This window comes from Felis catus, chromosome E2, assembly GCF_018350175.1.
Source record: "Felis catus isolate Fca126 chromosome E2, F.catus_Fca126_mat1.0, whole genome shotgun sequence".
Classification (NCBI taxonomy): Eukaryota; Metazoa; Chordata; class Mammalia; order Carnivora; family Felidae; genus Felis; species Felis catus.
The window spans coordinates 57400046-57424728 of NC_058382.1; the positions used below are offsets into that span (position 1 = coordinate 57400046).

At 55.9% G+C, this 24683-nt stretch overlaps 1 protein-coding gene and 1 long non-coding RNA gene across 3 annotated transcripts in view; one reads left to right on the forward strand and one right to left on the reverse strand.

Moving 5' to 3' along the window:
- ATP2C2 (ATPase secretory pathway Ca2+ transporting 2) overlaps positions 1 to 17161 on the forward strand; it is a 63756-nt gene extending 46595 nt beyond the window's left edge. The window contains exons 12-27 of one of the 2 annotated variants that reach the window (XM_023246034.2): positions 1374 to 1498; positions 1631 to 1728; positions 2614 to 2715; positions 3977 to 4066; positions 6814 to 6915; positions 8235 to 8391; positions 9066 to 9236; positions 9927 to 10024; positions 10119 to 10169; positions 11110 to 11276; positions 12579 to 12647; positions 12737 to 12853; positions 14113 to 14260; positions 15398 to 15496; positions 15653 to 15794; positions 16798 to 17161. In XM_023246034.2, the coding sequence (XP_023101802.2) occupies positions 1374 to 1498; positions 1631 to 1728; positions 2614 to 2715; positions 3977 to 4066; positions 6814 to 6915; positions 8235 to 8391; positions 9066 to 9236; positions 9927 to 10024; positions 10119 to 10169; positions 11110 to 11276; positions 12579 to 12647; positions 12737 to 12853; positions 14113 to 14260; positions 15398 to 15496; positions 15653 to 15794; positions 16798 to 16916 (1855 nt within the window). In that variant the 3' untranslated portion in view covers positions 16917 to 17161. The remainder of the gene's footprint in view (positions 1 to 1373; positions 1499 to 1630; positions 1729 to 2613; positions 2716 to 3976; positions 4067 to 6813; positions 6916 to 8234; positions 8392 to 9065; positions 9237 to 9926; positions 10025 to 10118; positions 10170 to 11109; positions 11277 to 12578; positions 12648 to 12736; positions 12854 to 14112; positions 14261 to 15397; positions 15497 to 15652; positions 15795 to 16797) is intronic. The other variant, XM_023246035.2, reaches the window with a different exon arrangement.
- LOC123382182 lies at positions 5255 to 23888 on the reverse strand. Its single transcript, XR_006590165.1, has 10 exons — positions 20686 to 23888; positions 19830 to 19914; positions 15448 to 17130; positions 15022 to 15134; positions 14788 to 14834; positions 7286 to 14250; positions 7061 to 7172; positions 6711 to 6839; positions 6510 to 6611; positions 5255 to 6267 (listed from the first exon to the last, which is right to left on the reverse strand). It is a non-coding gene; the product is annotated as an uncharacterized LOC123382182 (long non-coding RNA).
- Between the last annotated feature and the right edge of the window lie 795 nt (positions 23889 to 24683).

A 24683-nucleotide genomic window follows, 5' to 3' on the forward strand; every position in this document is an offset into this window, starting at 1 on the left:
AGGTGCCTGGGGGGCTCAGTCGGTTAAGCGTCCGACTCTTGGCTTGGGCTCAGGTCTTGTTCTCGCGGTCCGTGGGTTCGAGCCCCGCGTCGGGCTCTGTGCTGACAGCTCGGGGCCTGGAGCCTGCTTCCGATTGTGTGTCTCCCTCTCTCTCTGCCCCTCCCCTGTTGCTCTCTGTCTCTCTCCCTCAAAAATAATCAGCATTTAAAAAAACAGACTACAGTACAGCGTAAACGTGACTTTTTTATGCACCGGGAACCAAAAGGTCCACTTGACTGGCTTTTGGTGACGGTCGCTGTATTGCCGTGGCCCGGAACTGACCAGAGGTCCTCCGAGGTGTGCCTGTGTTCACTCATTCCTATTTATTCATCCAGCAAATATTTACCGAATGCCTGCAGTGCTTTGCTGGTGTCCTGGTGCAGAGCCCGCCCCCCTGAAACTCTTCAGTCTCCCCCCCTGAGATCAGCAGGAAGCCCCACACCAGCCCTTGGCCTCAGCCACGCCCGCTCAAGAGTGTGGGATGGAGAGTCAGTCTGCCACGATGTTCCTGCCGCCGAATTTTAGCAGAAGGAGCCCCTTCCTAACATCCTATCACGTGTTGACACGCTGCCGGCAGGAAGGGGATCTTAGGTGCTTCATCGGGGTTCAGGTTCCTGAGAGAGAGAAGCTCATTGGTTCAGCTTGAGTCACATGTTCTCTTCTAATCCAATCAGCCATGGCTGTGGGGGGGTGGGGTTACATGTCCTAATCCAATCAGCCATGGCCTGGGGGAGGTGTGGTCACATGGTAGAGGAAGAATTGGAAGGATAATAATGTAAGCGAGCAGACACCCAGACAGCTAGGCTACCACAGGCAAAGGCACAGCAGAGTCACTCTACCTCCTTCAGCTTTAATTTCCTTGTCTGGCTCTCTTATCAGAAGTATCTAAACAACTAGACCAATGAGAAGTGAAATTCAGAGGAGGACCCGGACGGACCCTCCGAACCAAAAAATTCCACTTCCCTCTTCTTGCCCAATTCTGGAAATTCTTCTCCTAGGACCCAAAGACTTTTCTCTTTAGTAAATGACAACAATTTAAACGCAAAGGCGCTTAAAAGAGGCAAAACAACCGAGAGACTAATTTATACTAAAGTGTGGATGTCTGATAGGGACGGTCCCACCCCAAGAACAGGGTTTCGCAACAGGAGAGCTTAGAGCAGTGGATGCTGAAGAGGGAGACAGGTGCATCAAGGGACTGGGAACAGAGACTAGAACCGGGACGCTGGGGACACCAGAGACATACTTCCCCGGGAAAAAGTGTTGCCGACCCCAGTTGGGATTCGTGTCGTCCTTAAGTGCATGTTAAAGGTGACCCGTCTGGCCTTTTGGTCCAGCCTGGCGGTGGCTGCCATTCCGGAGGGTCTGCCCATCGTCGTCACGGTTACGCTGGTCCTGGGAGTGCTGCGGATGGCCAAGAAGCGGGTCATTGTGAAGAAGTTACCGATCGTGGAGACGTTAGGTGAGGGACTCCGCTGGCTGAATTCCTGCAAACGGGATCGGATGGGTGGGAGTTCCGCCTGGGTGTTTCTTCGGCCTGAGAGGTGATGGTGATGATTCCTCTTTGCCATCAACTGGGGTTTTCTCCTGCCAGGTTGCTGCAGTGTTATCTGCTCCGATAAGACAGGGACTCTGACGGCCAACGAAATGACGGTCACCCAGCTGGTAACGTCCGATGGGCTCCACGCCGAGGTGAGCCCCGTGCCGATTTACCCGGTTCCAGCCAAAGGTCTGCCCTGCCAGCCCCTTTCCTTCGTGAAGAAAGCACACGGAACCTTCTAGCAAGCAATAAGGAAGAAACAAACACGGGTGGTGGTATAGTTTCCCTGCCACCCACAGCAGCAAGGAACGTGACCGAGTTAAGGGAGCCACCTTTATGTTTTCACAATTACCTTTTAGTCGTAAGCACATTATGTAACGTAGAAGTTAAAAACACGGTTACCCATAATCCCCTGTGAGAAACTGATCGTGACGGTCCCTTTGGGTTTTTCGGTCTCCCTCCTGTACCTCTGGCACAGTTATAAGCTCCCGGAACGTGCAGTTTTGCTTCCTGCTTCCCCCCCCCACAACCCCAAACCTTCCAGATTAAGGGGCTCTCTTCTGTGCTATTACTTTGTTTTCTTAACCATACTTTTCCCTGGCTCCCGAATAGCCCGTGGAATCAGCTTGGTGCAATTTCTTTGTTTTTAATTCTAATTTTCGAGACAGCGCGGGAGCAGAGGAGGGGCACCGAGAGAGGGAGGCAGGGTCCGAAGTGGGTTCCGCACAGGGAGCGGAAAGCCCGAAGTGGGGCTCGAACTCGCGAGCTGCCAGATCATGACCTGAGTCGAAGTCGGATGCCCAACCGACTGAGCCCCCCCCCGGGCGCCCCAAGCTTAGAGAAGTTTCGAAAGCATGGCACTTAGTGAGGTTTTCTGGTTAACACACGGTCTGCAGGGACCATTCTCCCACTTGCAGCCTCGTTGGTGGGTCGGATTATGTCCTTGGGGTGGGTCTCCCAGAAAAGAGATGAGGGGACAACCTGGGGCGTGTATTATTGACACGTGGTGACATCCTCTCTGTGGCTTTGCCCTGCAGGTCAGCGGAGTTGGCTATAACGGCAAAGGGACTGTGTGTCTGTTACCCTCAAAGGAGGTCGTTAAGGAGTTTAACAACGTCTCGGTGGGGAAATTAGTAGAGGTGAGTGTCAAAGCCCCACGGGTGGAAACAGACACTTAAAAGGAGCTGACGGTTATTCTCTCAGAAGGGAGGAACAATCGATGGCTCCCGGCTACTGGACCAACCAGGTGTTGGTGACCATTGGGCCTCCCGCCCCGCCCCCGCCAGGGGTCAGGTGTCACAGGGGCCCAGAAATAGGTGGGAACACCGGAAGTAAGAGAGAGCTGGAGCCCTCCCTACTCCTCCCTGCCTGCTGGACAGGCTTTAAAGAGGTGCCTGCAGAGGGTGGGTGTTCACTGAACGCCGGACAATGAGCCTGTTTAATTGTCGACACGAGTTGTATTAGCCAGACTCACGCCTCCCACACACCCAGTGCCCTCCGAGGTGTGAACTGAGCCGCTGTCTTCTAGAATTTGTCGTGAGCTGTGAAGGTCCCGCCTCACTGGTGCCACTTAACTCTCCCAGCACCCCTTCGAGGCCGAGGCCTGTCCTGCGATCTCAGTGCGCAGATTAAGAAACGGGCTCAGGGAGGTGATGTGCGTGCCCAGGAGGGAGGGAGCTGGGATTCACCCCCACGCGCTTTTCGTGTGTTTGCTTCTATTATTTTCATTGTCTTTTTAAATTGAGAGCGACGGGCCTGTACCACAAAATTCCCCCCTTAAAATTTTTTTTTTTACATTTATTTATTTTTGAGAGACAGAGAGAGAGAGAGCACAAGTGGGGGAGGGGCAGAGAAAGAGGGAGACACAGAATCCGAAGCAGGTTCCGGGTTCTGAGCTGTCAGCACAGAGCCCAACGCGGGGCTCAAACTCACGGACCACGAGATCATGACCTGAGCCGAAGTCGGATGCTCAACCCACTGAGCCACCCAGGCACCCCAGAATTCCCTGCTTTAAATTCAGCATACGGTTCAGTGGTTTTAGCACCTTCACAAAGTTGTGCAGCCACAGCCACATCTAATTTCAGGACACTGTCACCCCAAGCAGGAACCCCGTACCCATCAGGGGCCACTCTTACCGCCCCAGCCTCCCCACCATCTGGCCTGTGACAGCCAGGGTTCAGCAGAGTCAGTAAATGTTCACTGTGTTTATTTTGAAGAGCGGGGACTGGGATGTATTTTAAAGAGTATGTCTTGCCCCCCACGCCCACCCCGGCCCTCGCCCCCCCAAATGGGTCAAGCCTGCAGCGTGTGGCTTTTTCACATGCCTGAGTGAGCCCAGGACCCCGAGGGGTGCCAGCTCCCAAGAGTTAACTGCAGGTCTTCCAAAATCCCGCCTCTCAGGCAGGCTGTGTGGCCAACAACGCCGTCATCAGAAAAAACGCTGTGATGGGACAGCCCACGGAAGGCGCCCTGATCGCCCTGGCAATGAAGGTAGGGACCCTTTGGTGGTCTACACCAGGAGGGCTTCCGCTGGGGGCTGGATGAGGGGTGGAATTCGGGCGCCTGTCTGAGCCAATGAGGAGTGGAGAAGCTTAGTAACAATGGAGAGAGGGGCCCCGAACATCCTTAGGCTGTCGCCGGCTGGTGGAGGAGATGGGCTCTGAGGTGCTGTGTGCTTCTGGAACATTCTGCAGGCCTCTAACCCTTCCCGACCATCCCACAAGAATCCTGGGGCATCCCGTGGCTCAGACCCCACGGAGGTGCTGGGGAGACAGAGGAATGACCCACCTGGTGGCCCCCGAGCTCCCGTGCAGGAAGACCCCTTCCTTTTAGTGCGTTTGACGGATCGCAGGGCCCCGTGGTCAGACCCTGAGTCTGTGACTTTGCAGAAATGCCCCCATTCTGTGCCCAGAGCTAGGTGGGGAGCCGCTGCCCCGGGTGTTGAGGGGTGGGCGGTGGGCGGGCCGGGTACCTGCTCCGCCTTGGGCACAAACAGGAGGTCTGATCACACCCCTCCCCAGAGGGACCCAGGCCCACCTCGGGGTGCCTGTCCTGCACCAGCTGACCCCCGCCTCCTCCTCAGCCCCTCTGCCCCTTCCTCCTGCTGCCTCTGGTGCTGGGGCCCCTCTGTCCTTCCTCCCACGGCTGCCTCGGGCTCTCCCTTCAGGTTTACTTCCCTTCCCTCGCTCATCCAGGCCCCCAGGACGGCTTCTCTGTCCTTCTGTTCCCCTGTCCCTCCCCCAGCCCAAGACCCAGCTACCCATCTCTGCCAAGTTCAGGCAGACAGTGCTGCAAGGTTGGGTTGAGGAGGGGGAGAAGAGTCACCCTCTGAATAAGTCCCTGTAGGGGCGCCTGGGGGTCTCAGTCGGTTGAGCGTCCGACTTCGGCTCAGGTCGTGATCTCGCCGTCCGTGAGTTCGAACCCGACGTTGGGCTCTGTGCTGACAGTTCGGAGCCTGGGGCTCGCTTCGGATTCTGTGTCTCCCTCTCTCTCTGTCCCTCCCCCGCTTACGCAGTGTCTTCCTCTCTCTCTCTCAAAGATAAATATTAAAAAAAAAATAACAGTAGGGCACCTGAGTGGCTCAGTGGGTTAAGCGGCCGACTTTTAATTTAGGCTCAGGTCACGAGTTCGAGCCCCGCATCGGGCTCTGTGCCGACAGCGCAGGGCCTGCTTGGGATTCTCTCTCTCTCTCTCTCTCTCTCTCTCTCTCTCTCTCTCTCTCCCTTACTGTCTCTGTGTCTGTCTCTCTCTCAAAATAAATAAACTTAAAACAGAAAGTCCCTGTAACTGTAAACAAGCTATGTTAAGAAACTGTTACACTCAGGGAAGAAAATTCTTTCCAGGATGACAGTCATACCGACTAGACCTTACTGCCTCTTCTGAAAGGTCCCCGGCTGGCCCTGTTCAACCGCAGGCTGCCGTCCGGGACGGGGACAGTGGCCCGACTGTCCTAGCAGGAGAGAACCCCGGTGTGGGGTCTCCACCCCTGCTCCCGCCGCCTGCCTCCCGTGCAGCCCAGAGAGGACCGATGTTCCAGAACCCCCTCTCCTTTACGGGTCACGATTTACTCTTCTGTGGGCCGGAACCAGTTAGGGGAGCCTGGTGACAGCTGACATGTATGATGTGCCTCCCGTGACCGTGTGGCAGGCTCGGTGCTCGGCGCTCTGTGTTTATCATGTCCGTCCTCAAACCCGTCTCGGGGTCGAGGTCAGTGGTTCTGAACCGTTTCTCCACTGTCACGCCCTTGCTAGCTTCCCCGCAGTGGCTGAAATAAAGGACTGCCACCTGGGGGCCTGAATCACTGTCACGGTTCCCGAAGCTGGAGGTCTGAAAGGAAGGTGTGGGCAGCGCCCTGGTCCCCTCCCCTCCAACTGTGACCAGTCATGCCAGATGCTCCTTGGCTCACGGACACGTCTTCACGTGGCCCTGTCCCCTTCGTCCAAGGACCACCCGTCTTATCGGATCTGGACACACGCGAACGACCTCATCTTAACTTGGTTCCGCTCCCCCGAGACCCTGTTTCCAAACAAGACCACGTTCGCAGACACTGAGGGGTTAGGGCGTCGACGCGTCTTTTGGAGGGATGCAGGGTCATTCACCAGACCTTCCCGAAGAGCCTTTTCGGGCATTTCTTTTGTTCCTGATCAGTCCCCATGAGATTTAATCCCACAGATAGACTCTCTGTCCGGGTACTGTATGGATAAAGGAGTAGATTTTTGCCTCCTCAGAACACATTTTCTCCTGTTGAGGCGGGGGGGGGGGGGGTGCGTGGGATGCATGGTTTGGGACTGGTATACAGCTGGGGAAACTGAGGCTCAGAGATGTCAAGTAACTGGCCCGAGAACGGTCCGCGAATGTCAGGCCTGGCCAGGACCCCGGGCTGTGACAGCAACCCACCCCACTAAGCGGGGCTTCTTTGGGGGGAAACTGCTACCTCTTTGAGTCCGGAACATTCCTCCTGGAGGGGAGCCCACGGGCTTTTGTTTCTGAGCACGTTTTGGCCAGAAGCCGTCGCCAGGACCAGCTGGCCCTGCCCCTGGAACAAGAGATGAGACTTTTTTTTTTTTTTTTTTCCGGGTGGGACTTTTGAAAGCAAATGGCCTTTCTCTGTGAGCTAGACGCTGGGATTCCTTACCTGCCGGAAGTGGTTTGACGGATGAATAACGGAGGCGGCCTGAGCTTTGCAGCGAGGCTGACTCAGGAGGACTCACGAGAAGCGTGGCGTTTGCTTTTCCTAGATGGGCTTAGCTGATGTTAAAGATTCCTACGTGAGAAAAAAGGAGATTCCGTTCAGCTCGGAGCAGAGGTGGATGGCAGTGAAATGCAGCCCCAAGACTGCGGTGAGTTTTCTTCTCTGCCCCTTCCCACCCTCTCCCCTGCACCCCGAAGGAAGCACAATACAGGTGTCGAGGAGGAAAGCTGAGCGCTCCCAGCTGCTTCCACGGAGGGTCAAACACAGGACCGTCCGGCTGATGGCGCTCAGACCTCTGATCATTTGGCGTCTCCTGCCGAGATTTTGGTCCGAAACGGTGGTTCTCAAGGCGCGCTTCCCAGACCAGCGGCATCCCCCGGGGAATCGGTTAAAAATGCAGCTTCCCTGGATGTCAATGTTTGAAAAATTGAAAATAGAATTTAAAACAAAATGCAGATTCCCAGGCTCCACCCGGAACCCCTGAGTCCGAAATCTCGGGAGCGGGAGCTGGTAGTCACCTGTGCGTGCGGGGAATTTTGACGTGGGCTCCCGCCGTTAGCAGCAAACCCTCTTGCTAACTTGGAGGTCCCTTCTTAACATCCTGGTGCTGAGTTCTTTACACGTATGAGTGCCTCAGATCGTCACCAGGTGGGGACAGCCCTTCAGCCCTGCGGGGGACCGGGAGGCGCATCCCAGCACCCACCCCAGATGGTGTGAACGGCGAGCTCACGTGTCATACGTGTGCGCCCACAGATACACCCTTGCGCTCACCTTCACATCTTTTTTTTCTCCCCAAAGACCCTGGTAATATATTCTCACTGAAATAGATTCTAGAAACGTGACTTAAAAACGGAAGCGCCGTATAATCCCGCCCTTCGTGTCTCCCGACCCAAGGCAGCCCCCCTCCACGGTCTGGGATGGGACCTTTGAGGTCCTAAACATGCAGAGAGCGACGTACGGGGTGGTAGTTTTGAAACTAGGTCGTGCTGTGGGTGGGGGTTTGTAATCTGCTCTCTCCCCTTTCAGCGATGTCTCAGACATCTTTCCGTATCGGTTCACACAACCTCATCCCCCCGCCCGCCGTGAGCTTTCAGGCGCCGTGCTGATGCCGGGGACAGTGTGACCCAGGCTGTCACGGCGCCTTCCGCGTGGAGCTTCCCATCCGCAGGAGACCGAGCTTAACGAATACACAGGAGAGCGGTTCGGGGCTCGATGAGCCCCGTGCAGGGGTGAACAAAACAGAAAGGGGACCTGCCCTCGGGAGGCGACAGTCCCAGTGGAAATAGACGTCCCGCAGTCAGTCACGCACATAAAGGCCTAACAGTGGTTGGGGTGTGGCTGATGACACGTACGGGATGCTCTCGGTGACGTTAACAGGGCACCTGACGCACAGAGAGGCCGCGGATCGAAGTTCTCCAAGGAGCCGACCCGAGGAATGCAGCCGTTTTCCTTTTCTTCTTTCCCAAGGACCAGGAAGACGTTTACTTCATGAAGGGGGCCTTCGAAGAGGTGATTAATCACTGTACCTCGTACAACAACGGAGGCCTCTCCCTGCCACTGACGCCCCAGCAGACAGCCTTGTGCCAGCAGGAGGAAAGGAGGATGGGGTCGCTCGGCCTGCGGGGTTGGTACCTCTCGTCCCCAGCGCCGCGCTTTAAGTGTGCAGCATTGACCTTCCGGGTCAGTGGTCACGTGAAAGGCAGAGAGGCCCCCCCCCCCTCCCCGCCCCCGGCCCACCTCTGCCACCACGTGACACCCGCTAGTCCAGACGCGTGACTGAGGCGCCCCGGAAACGCTGATTTTCCCGATTGGTCATCCTGCTCGTCGCCCACGGTCACGAAAACCCAAAGCTCTTTCGCATCAAGGCAGACATTTCATTCCTCGGCCGTTTCCAGTCTCCTGCATCGGGGACGCCGCCTTCCCCGATGAGCTGGAAACTCGGGTTTCCCACAGTGCCTGTCCGTTTTCAGAGAAGCGCTCTGGAACCCGTGGGTTCCCTCCGGGGAAAGTGAGAAGCCTGGGGCCGGGTGTCAGTTGCCTTGGGTTTTCCCTGCGGGAAACAGACGTTGTAAATTGCTAGCAGCTTGCTGATAAGGGGGCGAGGCGAGGCGAGGCTGAGACAGAGCCTGGCAGGGCGGGGAGGGGAGCTTGGGGAAAGGGAGGCTTGGCACCCGCAGCCCTGGCACCTGTACCAATGGTACATGCACCGAAACAGAGTCAAGGCCGGGACGAGCTCACAGAGTCCTCCCACCCCTGGGGCCCGCGGGGGACCTCCCACGGCTCTCGGTGTCTCCTCAGTGCTGGCCCTGGCTTCCGGACCCGAGCTGGGGAGGCTGACTTTTCTGGGTCTCGTTGGAATCATCGACCCTCCGAGGGCCGGCGTGAAGGAAGCGGTGCGGGTTCTCCGCCAGTCCGGCGTGTCCGTGACGATGATAACGGGAGATGCTCTGGAGACCGCCTCTGCTATAGGTGAGTGGGGCGCAGTGGGCGCCGGGCGGGGAGGGGGCCGCTCCTGTGGGTTAACCCGCCCCCACCCACCTGCTGTGAGCTCGCAGAGACCCTGAGGTTCACGGGCCGGCACCCCCCCCGACAGAGTCGGCTGTCTCTAAAGTGTCGGCAGGTGCCCCGAAGGGGGCAGAGCCGGCCACGGCTCTCAGCCGTGACCTCACCACCTCTTCCCAGACAGCATCTGCCCGTGTCCGGGTTCTGGTCTGGTTCTGCGTGCCCCGGGCGGGTCACTGAACCACCCTGGCCTCCGGGCTCTTCTCCCACAGGGGGCCGGCCATCCCCCCCCCACTTCTCGTTCTTCTTATTCACGTGATTGGTTCTCCCTGCTCTGTCTCAAGGCACCCGGCGCTGTGAAAAAAATCAGACTCTAGAATCAGACAAAACCACATCAGGTCCCAGCATCGCCGCTCGGCAGCTCTGGGACCTGGGGGAGGTCACTCCCCTCCGTTTCCTCATCGTTAAAGCAGGGGCAATAAGGCCTTAGTTCTGTGGATGGAATTGGGATCATGTCGCGTGGCAGGTGCTCGGTGGGGGGGTCGCCGTCGCGGCTCTGCTGTGCTCGTGGTCTGCGGCCCAGGCGGGGCCTGATGTCAGGCAGGGGGAGTGAGGGGCGGGAGCGGGCCCTCAGAGCAGGCTCTCCGCACCTCGCAGGAAGGACTATTGGCCTGTGCAACGGGAAGCTGAAAGCCATGTCCGGGGAGGAGGTGGAGAGCACGGGGCAGGACGAGCTGGCTGGCTGTGTCGGGAAGGTGGGGTCCTCCCAGGGGGCTTGGCGGGGCGGGGCGGGGGTGGGGGGGAGTTTCAGCCCCAAGTTCACAGACTCTTCTCCGCCTCTGCGTCCAGGTTTCTGTCTTCTTCAGGACCAGCCCGAAGCACAAGCTCAAAATCATAAAGGTAAGCTGTGTGCCTCATGCGTCCGTTGGGGTCAGTCCAGGGCGGTGGCTCTGCCCCCGGGGGGAGGTCCTGGGTCCAAGCTGGCAGGAGCGTTGGCCGTCCTCAAGCTGTGCTTCTTTCTCTAGGCCCAGGACGGCTGCACCAGGCGGGGCCTTTGCCCAGCCCCCGGGGAGGGGAGAACGGGCTGTCCTTGGCCACGTACAGCAAAAGCAGGAGCAGGAATTGGGTGGTGCGGAGGGCAAACTAAAAAGCAGGGAGTCTCTGTTAGTCAAGCGCCCTGGCATTATTCTGGTTACTGAACTCCAGGCCTCAGTTTCCCAGTCTGTAAACCGGGGTTGTATGGATGACGTCAGCCAACTCACAAGGCTAGTGAGAGGATTCCAGGAGGCCGGGCCGTGCGGCTCTTGGAGCAGCACCTGGCACACGGCGGGTGCCCGGTGGAGACTGGATGTGATTTTCTGCCTGTGCCCGGGGGAGGGCGCTGCTGGTGCGCTGGGTCTCCTCCCCGGAAGTGCTTTGAAAATGAGCTCTTGGGGCGCCTGGGCGGCTCGGTCGCTTAAGCATCCAGCTTCAGCTTAGGTCGTGATCTCACGGTTCAGGAGGTCGAGCCCCACATCGGGCTGTCTGCCGTCAGCCCAGAGCCCGCTTTGGATCCTCTGTCTCCCTCTCTCTCTGCCCCTCCCTTGCTTGCAAGCACGCGCTCTCGCTCTCCAAATAAATTTTAAAAAAGAGAGAAAGAAAAGGTGTTCTTTAGCTCTGTGCTGTTTTATTCTTCGTGCTGTTTGGGGGGCTTTAGTTCTAGGGAGGAAACCTCCATGCAAGTCATTCCTAAGACTTACTTAATCCCACGGGGCACTGCGTGGTTTCAGGGGTAAGTTGTCGACTTTTGTTTGTTAGTGGAGAACACGAATGAGCCTTCACTCACCTCCTCTTTCCAAAGGCTTTGCAGGAGTCGGGGGCAGTCGTGGCCATGACGGGGGACGGGGTGAACGACGCGGTCGCCCTGAAGTCTGCGGACATCGGGATCGCCATGGGGCAGACGGGGACAGATGTCAGCAAAGAGGCTGCCAACGTGATCCTGGTGGATGATGACTTCTCGGCCATCATGTGAGTGGCTCCATGGCTGGTTTTCAGCGGCAGATATGCCCGCGGTGATCCGCTGCCCCCTTCGGGACATGCTCCCCTCACGGCCTGAGGGTGCATCCGACGGGCGAGCCGGGGTCAGGTGCACAGACGGAGGCGGGCTCCGATGTGTTGGCCGCAGCACCGTCTGTGGGGAAATCCTAGGCCACACTAACTGCCGACAGCAAGGGCGGGAGTGCCACGAAGCCACGAAACATCACGTTTTGGGGGAACGTTTTAAAGACGGGGAAACGCTCACATTGTGGGGTTAAGTGAAAAACGCGAAGAGTGAGCATGTGCGGCTGGAGGGCCGTGTTTGTGCGGATGCGTATGTTTCATGCGCTGAAAGCGACGAGCGACGGGGCAGGAGCGTCTAATTGTTGGCCCTCGTGTGATCGCAAGCTCCCGAGATCGCAAAACACCTGGTTTCTTGTTTCCCTTTTCTGTTTTCTTAACAAGTTTGCCTTCCCTCTAGCTCTGATTTTAATTCGTTGTAATCGAGACTTTACTCATAAATCCATTGTAATAATGGGGGGTGGCATGGAAGTTTTCTTAAGCGTGCTGTCAGAACTCTGAATGAGCAAAAACTGAATTTGGGTGCGATTTTTGACTTTACGGAGGAGTCTTGTCTTTGTAAATGGATTGACTCACCCTAGGAATCCTTAGCCCCCTTCCCCCTTAGTTAAAAAAAAAAAAAAAAGAAAAAAAGTCCTGAGATGCAGTTGATAAATAACTCTGTAATTTTAGTTCTTTTGCAAAAAAAAAAAAAAAATTAGCAGAAAAAAAAGGGTTAGGCAGTTTTCTGCATTCGTGACTCAAGATCAAGGTTTTTCAAGGACTTTTACAGTTTTCTGAACATACCAAGGATGTTTTTCAGCCTCTTAATTCTCTCCCCCACCCCCGCCCCGTGCCACACCCCTGGGGCGAATTAGCAGGTTTGATCGGTCTTGCTGTGCCTGTCGTCCAGATGCATCTCTGGGTTGCAGTCAGTGCTTCCCAAGTCCCGGGTGAGGGCGGGGTCCCTGGGCTCAGGCGGGAGAATGATCTATGGTCTTCGTACAGAGGGTGATCGTGGCCTGCGGTCCGGGCCCCCGCGGCGGGTGGTGCTGGCCAGGCCACCGTCCTCCTGTACCTCTCGGTCCTGGAGCCGCCAGCGGGGGGGAAGGGGAAGGGGCGCCTGCGTGGGAGGCCACCTCCGGTGACACCATCGCTCCCTCCCACGGCTGCCGGAGGTGCCCGGACGCTCCCAGCGGGCCCTCTGCGAAGAAACGCTCTGTCCTCTTGCAGGAACGCGGTGGAGGAAGGCAAGGGGATTTTTCATAACATCAAAAACTTCGTGCGGTTTCAGCTGAGCACGTAAGTCAAGGCCGGTGTCTCCGAGGGCCGTCGGGCTGCACGTGCGTCCGGCGTGCAGCCATCGACGGTGCCCGGTGTGTGCCCCGCAGGAGCATCTCGGCCCTGAGCCTCATCGCTCTGTCCACCGTGTGCGACCTGCCCAGCCCGCTCAACGCCATGCAGATCCTGTGGATCAACATCATCATGGACGGGCCACCGGCGCAGAGGTGAGGCGCCGGGCTGTCCTCGAGGCTCTGCCGCCTCGGGTCCCTTGCACCGAGTACGGGACGCCGTCCCCGGGAGTCCTGCAAAGCCGGAGTGTGGCCCACCGTGGGGAAGACAGCCAGCGGGATGCCCTGGGCATGGGAGGAAGCACCTGCACGGGCAGCCGGGGCGGGCGGCGGAGGGGGGGATGTGCTCCCTGGGTGACTCCACGCCTCAGTCCCCCTCTTCACCTCCCCACTTGGGAGATGTCCTCCGTGATCGCTCTAACAGCAGCCCCCGGGCTCTCCCTCCTTACGCTGCTTTCTTTGTCCCTAGAGGAGAAAATACGTGTGTCCTCGTTTATCTGATTATGACCCGCTTCCCCTATGGCAAGGTTTTTGTTCCTCGTAGCATTTCCCGGCTCCCGGGACGGTGCCGGGCACACAGTAGGGGGTCGGCGAGTTAGTTGCTGGGTGGATGGGTGAGAAGGGAGGGTGAGGGTAGCTGAACGGGCAGGAGGAACCACCACCTTCGGAGTCGGGGAGCCAGACGTCCAGGAACAAGCGAGGCACTGGGTTCGAGCACACAGTACATGCTGTTGTTGATTATATATGTGTGTGTGATGTAAATGTGATACATATATGTCACCATGAATTATCACAGTTGTTGCCGCTGAGGGCAGGAGTCGAGTCCCGCTTTGTCCCTCCGGGCCCAGGGGGAGGTCCCTCTTCACACGCTGGGATACAGCGTGCCGTCTCTGCAGCCGGCTTCCTCCTCGGTGCCCCACGTCCCGTCTTCCGCTGGTCTAGCCCCAGTCCCGCTGTTGCGCCGCCGGCTGAAGGCGGGTCCCTGGGGGGCGGCGTCTGGACCCCGTTTCTCCAGCCTGCTGGGCGTCCCCTTGTGATGGAAGCTGTGCGATCATGAGGGGTGACCCAGAGTGGCTCCAGGACAGTGGTGTGGTCGGCTGGGGGATGGTTTTCCTCCGCCGTGCTCAGGGACGGGTGTGTGGCTGCCCCTGGGGCCCAGGCCGGTGGGGTGGGGGGTGGGCACCCTGGAAGGAGTTAGGGTGAGGGCAGAGGATGTGAGGAGCGGGCTTCCAGCAAGGACGGAGAAGTCCCCCTAAGAGTGGGACCAGACCGAGCTCCTGCCGACGACCTGGGGGCACTTGGCCAAAGCCCCCGCTTTGCTGTGTCTTCGGGGCTGACCTGAGAGCCTGTACAGCTTCAGCACTTTAAGCGTCCTCGTGGTTGATGTCAAGGTTCCCCTGTCTTGTTCCAAGCAGCTTGGGGGTAGAGCCGGTTGACAAAGACGCCCTCCGACAGCCACCGCGGAACGTCAAGGACACGATTCTCAGCAAAGCCCTGATCCTGAAAATCCTCCTGTCGGCTGCTGTCATCATCAGCGGGACCCTCTTTATCTTCTGGAAAGAGGTGGGGCAAGTTCTCACTGGCTCGGCCTGTATTCGCTAAGCCCCTGTGGTGGGAGCCTAGCGGCTGTGCACCAAGCACCGGGGATGGTCCCCGCCCGGGCGCGTGGGGCTCCGGTTCTGACTGGGGAGACAGGTGCACATACAGGGGGCTGTCCCTGAGGGGGGGTGGGGGACCAGGAGCTGACTTTGCAGAGGTGGGGACAAGGCGGAAGGATAGGAACCAGCCCTCCCGGCAGGGAAAAGAAATCATTTTGTTCTAAAAGGGACCCGATGCCCCTGCCGCTTTCTATGGTCACCAGGAAACAATTTGCAATCTATTAGAAGGAAGTCCGTTGTATTCCCTGGAGGTGATTATTTGAGGGAGCTTAGGGGCCACCTTTCGGTGGCTCCAGGGGCCCCCGTGCTGACACGCGGTGCTCTCGGTGGAGACCCAGGCAAGTGGGGGCAGGACACGGGACCACCGCAGACTCTGTGTTTCTCCAGCCCCGCCCCCCAGAGGAGGGGCCTTGCGTTTTCCCCAGTTCTCACCTGCCCAGGAAGGTGGTGTGGCCGCCCGTGTCCAGCCTGTGCTCCACCTGCGGGAAGGGGACCCAGGCCCTCCTGTGCCAGCACGGTGGGCCTCAGTGTGGGGGGCCCCCCAGGGGCTCTGGAGTCAAGCTCCAACTCACGCCACCCCGGCCAGGGCGTCTGCGGGGAACCCTGGGACAGTGACAAGCTCGGGCAGGAAGGACCCACCTCCCCTCAGGCAGGGAAAGTTCTCACCTTGGCTCCAGGCCAGGCCCGGGAGGAGACCTGCCTCAGGTCCCTACAGCAGCACCAGGGAGGGTGTGCGTCCTCTGTCCGTGACACTCAGTGGATGCAGCTATAGCCCTGTCCTGTCCCAGGAGGCTATGTCACCTGCTGCAGGAAGGGACGTTCCCTTTACCTGTGCAGGGTTTCAGCTCGGGGTGGGGGGGAGGATGGGGGGTGGTCGTGAGACACCCCCCTTACTCCAGCCCAGGGGGCGGTCGTGGTCAGTTTCTAGCAGAGCCACTCTGCTGGGCGGTCCAGGCCCCTCGAGTTCCTGCTCCCTCTGTGCTCATCATCACAAGAAGCACCCCCTTCCCGGGGCCCGCCCACCCTGCCCTCTGTGTTCCAGATCCCCGCAGACAAGGCGAGCACCCCGCGTACCACGACCATGACCTTCACCTGCTTTGTGTTCTTCGACCTCTTCAACGCCTTGACCTGCCGCTCTCAGGTGAGCCCTGGGCTGCCCTCCCCTCCCTTCCTGGCTGGACCCAGTCGCGCTCTCGGGGACGAATGGTGCGGCCGCGCCCCGAGTAGGCCTCTGTAAGCATCGCCGTCTGAGCCGTGGCTTGGGACCCGGCTGACACGTGCCCTTCTCCTCCCACAGACCAAGCTGATATTTGAGATTGGCTTTCTGCGGAACTCCATGTTCCTGTACTCGGTGCTGGGCTCCATTCTGGGCCAGCTGGCCGTGATTTACATCCCGCCCCTGCAGAAGATCTTCCAGACGGAGAACCTGGGTGCCCTCGGTGAGTGGGCGGGGACGTGAGGGGTCAGCAGAGGCCGGTGCCTGGGCGCCGACATGCGGTGTTCCAGGTGCGAAGTCCCTACGTGTGCCCGGCCGGCCGCACGGGGTGGGAGGGCGATGTGATGGGGTCATGGAGTACACGGGGAACCAGAGGATGAGGCACCTCCACCGGGAGAGCCACGGAGGGCAGAAGGGGACACGGCCTCCCAGCCCCCCTGTCCCAGGGCTGGCGGCTCAGAGCGACGCTGCAAGGCCCGGGGGCTGCGCCATGGCGGGTGACAGTCCCGGCTCATTCTGCCCCCCCTGGCAGGGGGCTCGTGGGTCTTGGGCACCCGCTGACCCCAAGACAGGGAGCGGGCCACCCAGCAGCTCGGGCTAAACACAACATGATTCAATGACCGCAGCCGTCCAGGGCCCCGAGCGCACCTGCCCCGGGGTGGAATCCTGGGGCTCCCCTGCCTCCCCGCCCAGGCGGACGCGATTCCAGCCTTTTCTTTGTGAACTGCCTGGGGTGACTGGCCGCCTTTGCCTGAAGCTAACAGAGCACACAAGTGGGAGGAGGGGAGGGGTGGGGGGAGGAGGGTACCTGAGCAGCAGCAGTGACCAGAGCCACTTACGTGGTGGGAGCCAGCAGGTGGGGAGGCCGGCGTAGGTCATGGCCACAGGTCATGACACGGTCGGGTCTGAGGTGCTGGACACGACTGCTCGGAGCACGAGGCCGGGGTGGGGGGTGTCTGCCCTCAGGATGGATGGGGGAGGGTCCTGTTACTGCCGGAGGGGGTAGCGCACCCCCACCCCAGCCCTGAGCCCCCTGGAAGGACGGGGTGGTCCTGTGGAGCTGCACGGACATCCGTCCCTCCCGGGAGGGGAAGTCCTGGTCCTCGGCTCCCGGGTCCTCGCCCCTCACCTCTGGGCTCTCTGCAACCAAAGCCAAGACGTGGGGAAGAGAGCCTCAGGGTGGCACCGTGCCCTCTGACCCCCATTTTCTTTTCACCTTTTTGCAGACTTGTTGCTTTTAACCGCACTGGCTTCATCCGTGTTCATTTTGTCAGAGCTGCTCAAACTATGCGAAAAGTTCTGTTCCAGAGCCGAGAAAGCCCAGGTTCACCAGGAAGATGCATAGCGGCCCCCGCCTGCGTCCAACCCCTCAATAATCTATATTTTTATGTGACTGTGGCCCTCCCCCAGCCCCCCTCCCGAGGCACGCTTTTAGGACACCGTGCAGTAGGTCCCTCACCTGATCTGCTTCTTGGGAAACCGGCAGGAAGCCTGGGCCCGGGCCCGCGTCCACCCCAACCTCGCCGGCTGAGCTCTGGAGACCGCACGGCAACACCTTGCTATTTATTAAATCACAGTGATTTTTCTTAACCACGCCTGCCCACGTATTTGTGCCACAGCAGCCCCCGCACGAGGAAGAGGCCTCGTGTCCCCGACCGTAAAGTGGGGGGCTTTGTACCCTTTTGTTAAGGGCTCTGCAGGCGCCTGGTAAGTGGTTTTCCTACGGGTGGCCCCGGGGGGATCCCACCGCATCTGGGGCGAGAGAGAGTCACGCCCCGGTGGCCTCAGCGAAGGCCTGGCCTTTTCCCTCTGGAACCGGGACCAGGGTGCTTGCCAGCCCCCTGAGCGTGAGCCCCCGGGGCCGGTCTTACAACAGGCCTGCCCGCCCAGCTCCAAAATGCAGAGCCCACAGGGGGCAGGAACCGGCCACGCAGACCCAGCCGTGGAGCCCTAGCTTTCGTGAAATGAGGCCACGGCTGTAACAGCCTTTTCCAGAGAAACCCAACCAACAGGAGGGGGAGGGAATAGAGACTGGTTTTAACAAAGTGACGCACGCGACTGTCGGGCTGGCCCGTCCCCTGTGTTCGGGCAGGCGGGGTCTCCCGGGCCCTTCTCTTAAGCCTTTAAGGGACTGGATGAGGCTCACCCGCCCTCTGAAGGCAACCCGCTCTCTTCAAAGTTTACCGATATAAATGTTAATCACCCCCCCGAGAAACAGAGCTCACGAGAACATCTAGGCTACTGTTTGGCCCCACGGCCGGGCGAAACTGACCCACAAAATAACCCTCACACCAGCCACGGTGGCGGTGAGGCCGGCCGTCTGGGCCAGGCCAGGGTGAGGGAGGTCAGAGTGGACCCCTGCAGCTGCCAGGCAGAGTTCCGATTCCTTGCAAGTAGGATTTACGGCTTGGGTTGCACCGTCCTCTGAAGCCCCCACACGTGACCCCACAGCTAAATGGGGACACGCACATGTGCCGGGCCCGCGGAAACACGATCGAGAGGGCTGCCTGGAGGGGGAGGCCACTCGCACAAGGATGGTACCTGCCCAGCAGCTGCCAACCCTTGATGACTCCTCAGACAGGCTGACACCTGCCCCGCGCACAAGCCTGTGCATAGCTCGACTCTGAGTCAGGACGCGTCCAAGCAACGTGCTTCCCCTTCAAAAATAAGACCCACCATGGCCGACCGATACTTAGACTGCGACATCAGAAAGTACCCTTCACCCCTATTTCTACCGTCCACGATAGCCCGAGGTAGACTGCAAATTAAGAGATGAAATAAACAAGTGCTAAAGCAAAACGAATAAAAACAAGACACAACACGAACCATCAAGTCCAACGAGTATGTCAGACTACACGCATCTTTTCAGCAAAATACAGAAGACTTAGCTGGATTTCCACTTGTAAAACACCCACCCATCAACAGCAAAGGGACATTCACCAAAATACACAGAGGAAAGAGCAGAGATCAGTGAAGTCAAAGACACGAGTAGAAATCAAAAACTCGTTCTTTGAAAATACCAATAAGATCGCCAGTCTTGCTGGGGCGCCTGGGTGGCTCAGTCGGTTAAGCGTCAGACTTCAGCTCAGGTCACAATCTTGCGGTCGGTGAGTTTGAGCCCCGCATCGGGCTCTGGGCTGATGGCTCAGAGCCTGGAGCCTACTTCCGATTCTGTGTCTCCCTCTCTCTCTGCCCCTCCCCCGTTCATGCTCTGTCTCTCTCTCTCTCAAAAATAAATAAATGTTAAAAAAAAAATTAAAAAAAAAAAAAGATCGCCAGTCTTGCTAAAGGTTTACCAAAGGGAGACACACATGACCTCTGTTAGGAACGGAGGTGGTCTATCATGAGAGCCCCCTCCAGTGAATTCACAAGTTAGAGGAAATGAACCAGTTCCTTGAAAACCACAAGCTACTAACTCGCACTGAAAAGGCAGGAACCCGAGTAATCCTAGAACGTGTGAGGACAGGGATGTAGTTAAAACCGATCCCCCAAAAAAGAAATCTTGCGACTTCTGACACCAATCCAGAAGCAAGTTAATGAAGAAAAGATGGTCATTTCAGCTAATGGTGTGGGGACAGACATCTGCGGCCGAGAAAAGCCACCCTCGACTCAGACCTCACGCCTGCCACACAAATGAACTCAACACAAGCCACAGGCCAAAACAGAACGGGGCAGAAGAATCCTTGGGATCCCGGGTTAGGCAGAGTTCTTAGACATGACCCCACAAGACCATCCCTAAAAGGTAAGAAAATTTGAGAAAATACCCTGTAGGGGAATTACTGGATCACACAGCAATTCTATTTTTAACTTTGTGAGGAACCAAAGAGAACAAAAATGCTCATTCAAAAAGATATATACAACCCTATGTTTACTGCAGCATTATTTACAATAGCTGAGATACGAATCAGCCCCAATGTCCTTCGGTCGATGAATGGATCAAGATGTGGGGTACACACACACACACACACACACACACACACACACACTGGAAGAGTACTCAGCCATAAAAAGAATGAAATCTTGCCATTTGCAGCAACACGGGTGCCTAGAGAGTATAACGCTAAGTGAAATAAGTCAAAGACACGTGTCATATGCTTTCGCGCCTAAGTGCCGTCAAAACCAAACAAACGAACGAAGAATGAAAGAGACAAACCAAAAGTCAGGCTCTTAACTCCAGAGAACAAACTGATGTCACCGGAGAGGGGGAGGACGGGGAAATGGGTGAAACAGGTGAAGGGGATTATGGGTAAGGACTTACCATGAGGCGCACGGGGTGACGTACAGAAGTGCTGAGTCACCGTCTTGTACACCTGCAACTAACATCACTCTGCAATCCAACTATACTGGAATTAAAAAAAAAAAAAATTTAGGTACAGACCTTAAAGAACTCCCAGAAATATAGAGAATTGTTGAACCATTGTGTTGTATACCTGCAACTAACCTAACATGGTAAATGAGGCTTGAATAAAATAAAAAAAAAAGTTTTTTTAATCCAGGAAAAAAAACTAACTGGATTCCACCAAAAGTGAAAGCATTTTGCCCATGAAAGTCACTAGTGGAGAGAATGAAAAAAAAAAAAAAAAAAAAAAAGACCGGAAAATACGTATTTTCAAATCACAAACCCGACAATCGACTCTGATCCAAAATAAAAAAAAAAAAAAAATTAAAATTTAACAATTAAAAAAAACAGAAAAAGGGCACAAGCTCCTAAGAGGGCATAGAGGCAGTAAACACACCTCTCCGAATGGCTGAAAACACGCCCAGGACACTGAGGGCCGGTGAGGATGTGGGACAACCGGTGCCCGGACGTGTCACAGGGCAGGGAGGTACCACAGCCGCTCTGGAGAACAGGCTGATGGCGTCCCATCTGGTCAAACACACGCTCAGCCTGTGACCCAGCCTCGCCACTCTAGGCACAGATCCTCGTGCCCACGGCAGCGTCACTCGGAAGAGCCGCATCTTACAACCACCCACGCCTCCTTCTGCTGATGAGCGGCCCCCCCACAGTGGAGGGCTCAGGAGCATCCACGTCGCATCCTGGGTGGGTCCCCTGGGTATCACGCCGAGTGGCAGAAACCCGTCTTACTGGTGACGTATGGTACCGCTCCATTTACCTAACATCCTCGAAGTGACAAGGTGACAGAGTGGATGACAGGTTGTCAGGGGTCAGCGTTAGGAGGGCGGGACTGGAAGAGGGGGAGCAGGAAGGAGTTTGGGAGGCAAACGGGACAGTTCTGGATCCTGACGGTAGCGAGGGTCACGTCAATCTCTACACGTGATCAAGTTTCCCAGGACTGATGGCAGGGATCCCCAAGACCACCGTCGGGCTCAGTGAGGATGACCAGAAACTCTGTTCTTGGAACACTGCCGGTCCACCCCGCGGCTGGCGCTGATGTGTATCCTCCCCCGTAACAAGCCTGACCAACAGCCCAACAGGTTTCGGTGAGTTCTGTCTCTTCAGCGAACTGTCCAACCTGAGGGCGGCTTGGGGGGCCCTCGGACCGCGTAGTGGGTGTCGGGAGGCTTGGGCAGACTTTGCCATCTGGAAGACCGTGCCTCTAGCCTTGAGTGTGCCTGAAAGCAGGGGCTTTGGAAAAACTGGCGGCATTCGAATAAGGTCTACGCGTCGTTGCTGATATCGTGCCGATGCCAGCGTCCTGCTTGGGTGGCTGTGCTCTGATGAGGGAAGATGTTTTCATTAGGCAAAGCTGGGAGAGGAGTGCCCAGGAACTCTCAGCACCAGTTTTGCAGCCTCTAGGTCGATTCAAGTTACGTCAAAATAAAGTTTATAAGAAAAAAAAGACTCCGAAAAATCAAGCTAAAATATACCAGGCAAACTCCAAGCAACACACACAGCCGCGTGACATCATTAACGGCAGGCAAGATTAGAATCGAGGCCAAAAGCATGAGGGAAGGCAGGGCAGGGAATTCAACGAGATACATTCACCACTGAAAATCCAACGGGCCTGGGCACACGGCAACTCAACATCCACACTCACAGGGCACCGTACGGCAAATGTAGGAAGACACACAGGGAATTCATTCAGGGACTCTACCTGGTCACAGGGAAGGGCACAACTAAAACCACAATCCCAAGTAGACAGGACATAGGTGGCTCCCTAATTACTATTTATTAAAACTGAAAGTGAACAGCCCCATTTGTACGAAAATTCTCCAGCCCACAAAAATTTTTAAACTCTTGGCTCCAAGTGGAAAGCTCTGAGTACAGGGGCGCCTGGGGGGGGCTCTGTCGGTTGAGCCTCCGACTTCGGCTCAGGTCACGATCTCACGGTTCGTGAGTTCGAGCCCCGCGTCGGGCCCTGTGTGGACAGCTCGGAGCCTGGAGCCTGCTTTGGATAATGCGCCTCCCTCTGTCTGCCCCTCCCCTGTGTGTGTCTCTCTCTAAGAGAAATAAAGATTTAAAAAAGAAAATCTAGAAGCCAACCACGAACCCAGAACACGTCTATCAGAGTCTATACAGTACTACCAAAGAAGGCAGAGCTCAAAGAGAAAAGTGATGCCTCTATATATGCATTTACTTCCATTCTTCATGTAGGAACTTAACAACCAACTCAAACTGGAAAAAGAAACGAACAGCAGGAGATACTATAAAAGCAAAATTAATTTAAAAGAAAAACAGAATTGCTACAACATAATGTAGGGAAAATGGAAGTAAAAAGCCACAGCTCAAAAGATTTCACGTAGTCTGGTCAAACGTACGTAAGTTAACTTGAAAACTTGCATAAGATGAAAAGCTTACCAGGATATAAAAAATCGTCAGAATGGATTTTATTCTTAACCGACTGAGCCCCCCAGACGCCCCAGACTAACCTATTTGAACACACACGTATTGAACCCAGTCCAACTGAATTCACACATTTGAAGCTTGGCAGTTTAAATACAAACCAGCTTGGGGCGCCTGGATGGCTTAGTCGGTTAAGCGTCCGACTTCAGCTCAGGTCATGATCTCGCAGTGAGTTCGAGCCCCACGTCGGGCTCTGTGCTGACAGCTCGGAGCCTGGAGGCTGTGGATTCTGTGTCTCCCTCTCTCTCTGCCCCTCCCCTGCTCATGCTCTGTCTCTCTCTGTCTCAAAAATAAATAAAAACATTAAAAAAATTTAAAGAAAAAATAAATACAAACACTGCTCAGCAGCTAGAGCCCTACTGATTTGGGTTCCTTATTTAAGAGGGAAAACCTTTTTATAACATTCACCATCTAGACGGAAACTTTTAACATAATTACAGATGGATCCTTCCTTTACGTGGAAATGTATCTGAAAAGCACCCTGCCTCACGGTAAAAGGCCAGGTGCATTTCCATCAAAGTCAGGAATGGTGAGGGCCTATCACTGCTACTGAAGTTCTTAAACGATTTGCTGATACAATTAAAAGAATAAAAGGCCTAGAAAGTGCAGAGTAGGGAAATTATCCTCCCAGGTACACAATCGTTCACGATTGCATTCAACGCGCTGTATGCACCTACCTCTGAAACTTGCACAGACTCCTGTATCCGTCAGATCTCAATAAGGCTGGAGGGAAAAAGAAGAAATCACGGGGGCCAAAACACTAAGCCTGGGGACTCCTTACAAAGGCCCACACTCAGGCCCCTCCCCAGCCCTGCCATCTGCCCCTCAGGAGGCTTTCTAGAGAATTCTGAGGCCCAAGGCTCAAAACCCCCAGACCACAGAATTCAGCAAGGTAGCTGGGGGTACAAAACTAAGCAGAAAAATCAAGGGCTTTCCTATGTTTAAACAATCCTCAGGAGGAAAAAAAAAACAATCCATATACAGTGCCGATACTAACGACAAAATCTACATCGCAAACTTCGATGTTCCCATCCTCGGGGACAGGAGGAAGCCACATGCGCCAGGTGTCCGCCCTGCCTGTGCCAATCTACATTCGATGCGGTCTCCAAAATGCAACCATCAAACTTTTTAGAAGGGTTACCAGCCGTCGGAGAAAATCAACAGGCAGGCATAGGGAGGAACATTCCAAAAGAAACCCGGAAGTCATCGGGGAACAGCTCTGGCATTTTTTTATCATAAAACACCACGACTTAAAGCACGAGGCAGAGACTCAAGTTCAAAGAGACACTCAGGTGATGAGACAGACAGAACTTCTAAGTCAGTGGGAGAGAAATGTACCACTTAACATAAAAGATAGTGGAATTTATTCTGGGACAAGATAGAGGTACATTTGAAAATACATTTTGAATGGGGGCGCCTGGGTGGCTCAGTCGGTTCAGCATCCACCCTCAACTCAGGTCATGATCTCGCGGACTGTGGGTTCGAGCCCCGCGTCGGGCTCTGTGCTGACGGCTCGGAGCCTGGAGCCCGCTTCGGAGTCCGTGTCTCCCTCTCTCTCTGCCCCTCCCCTGCTCACGCTCTCCCTATCTCAAAAATAAACAACACATTTAAAAAAAATACTTTAAATCCATTTTGAATGGATCAAAAATTTAGAAGGAAAAATGCAAAGCAGAGGGGCAGCAGCAGACAACAGCATTTTTTTTTTTAAATCACAGAGTGGGCAAAAAACTTTCCAGGCATACCACAAATCTCAGAAGCCTTAAGGGGGAAACGCTGGCTAAATGGGACAAAATGCGAAATTCACGTCTAGAAAAATCAAGTCCGACAAACTGGAGAAAAATACTTGGCATGCGAGTCACCAGCTACTTTGCTTCGTTCCAAAAAGCACTCTTGCACATCAGTCAGAAGAAACCCGACACCCTAGGACACCAGGAGGGCAGGACACAGACGGCTTTTGAAAAAATGAAGCTGAGACGTGATGAGGTCCGCGAAAACGAAGTTTTAACACAGTGCCCACACCAGCGCAGCCAACAGGTGCTCCCGTACGGCAGGGCTATAAAACCTCAAAAGAGGTTGGCTCATGTGTCAGCCTCTAAATTAAGAGGCATCTTTTGGATCCAACCATTCAACTTCTGTGAGTTTCTTCTTCCCGACAAAAAATCACAGATGGGGAGACTCAGTGATCTCCACCAAAAAAAAAATCAGAGCGGGGGACACGCCGTCGCGGAAAACACAGTTACGCCGGGTGTGCAAGGGGTCCCCTCGTGGTTTTCTCATGAGTGGCTTTGCCTCTCGGGGAAGAAAAGA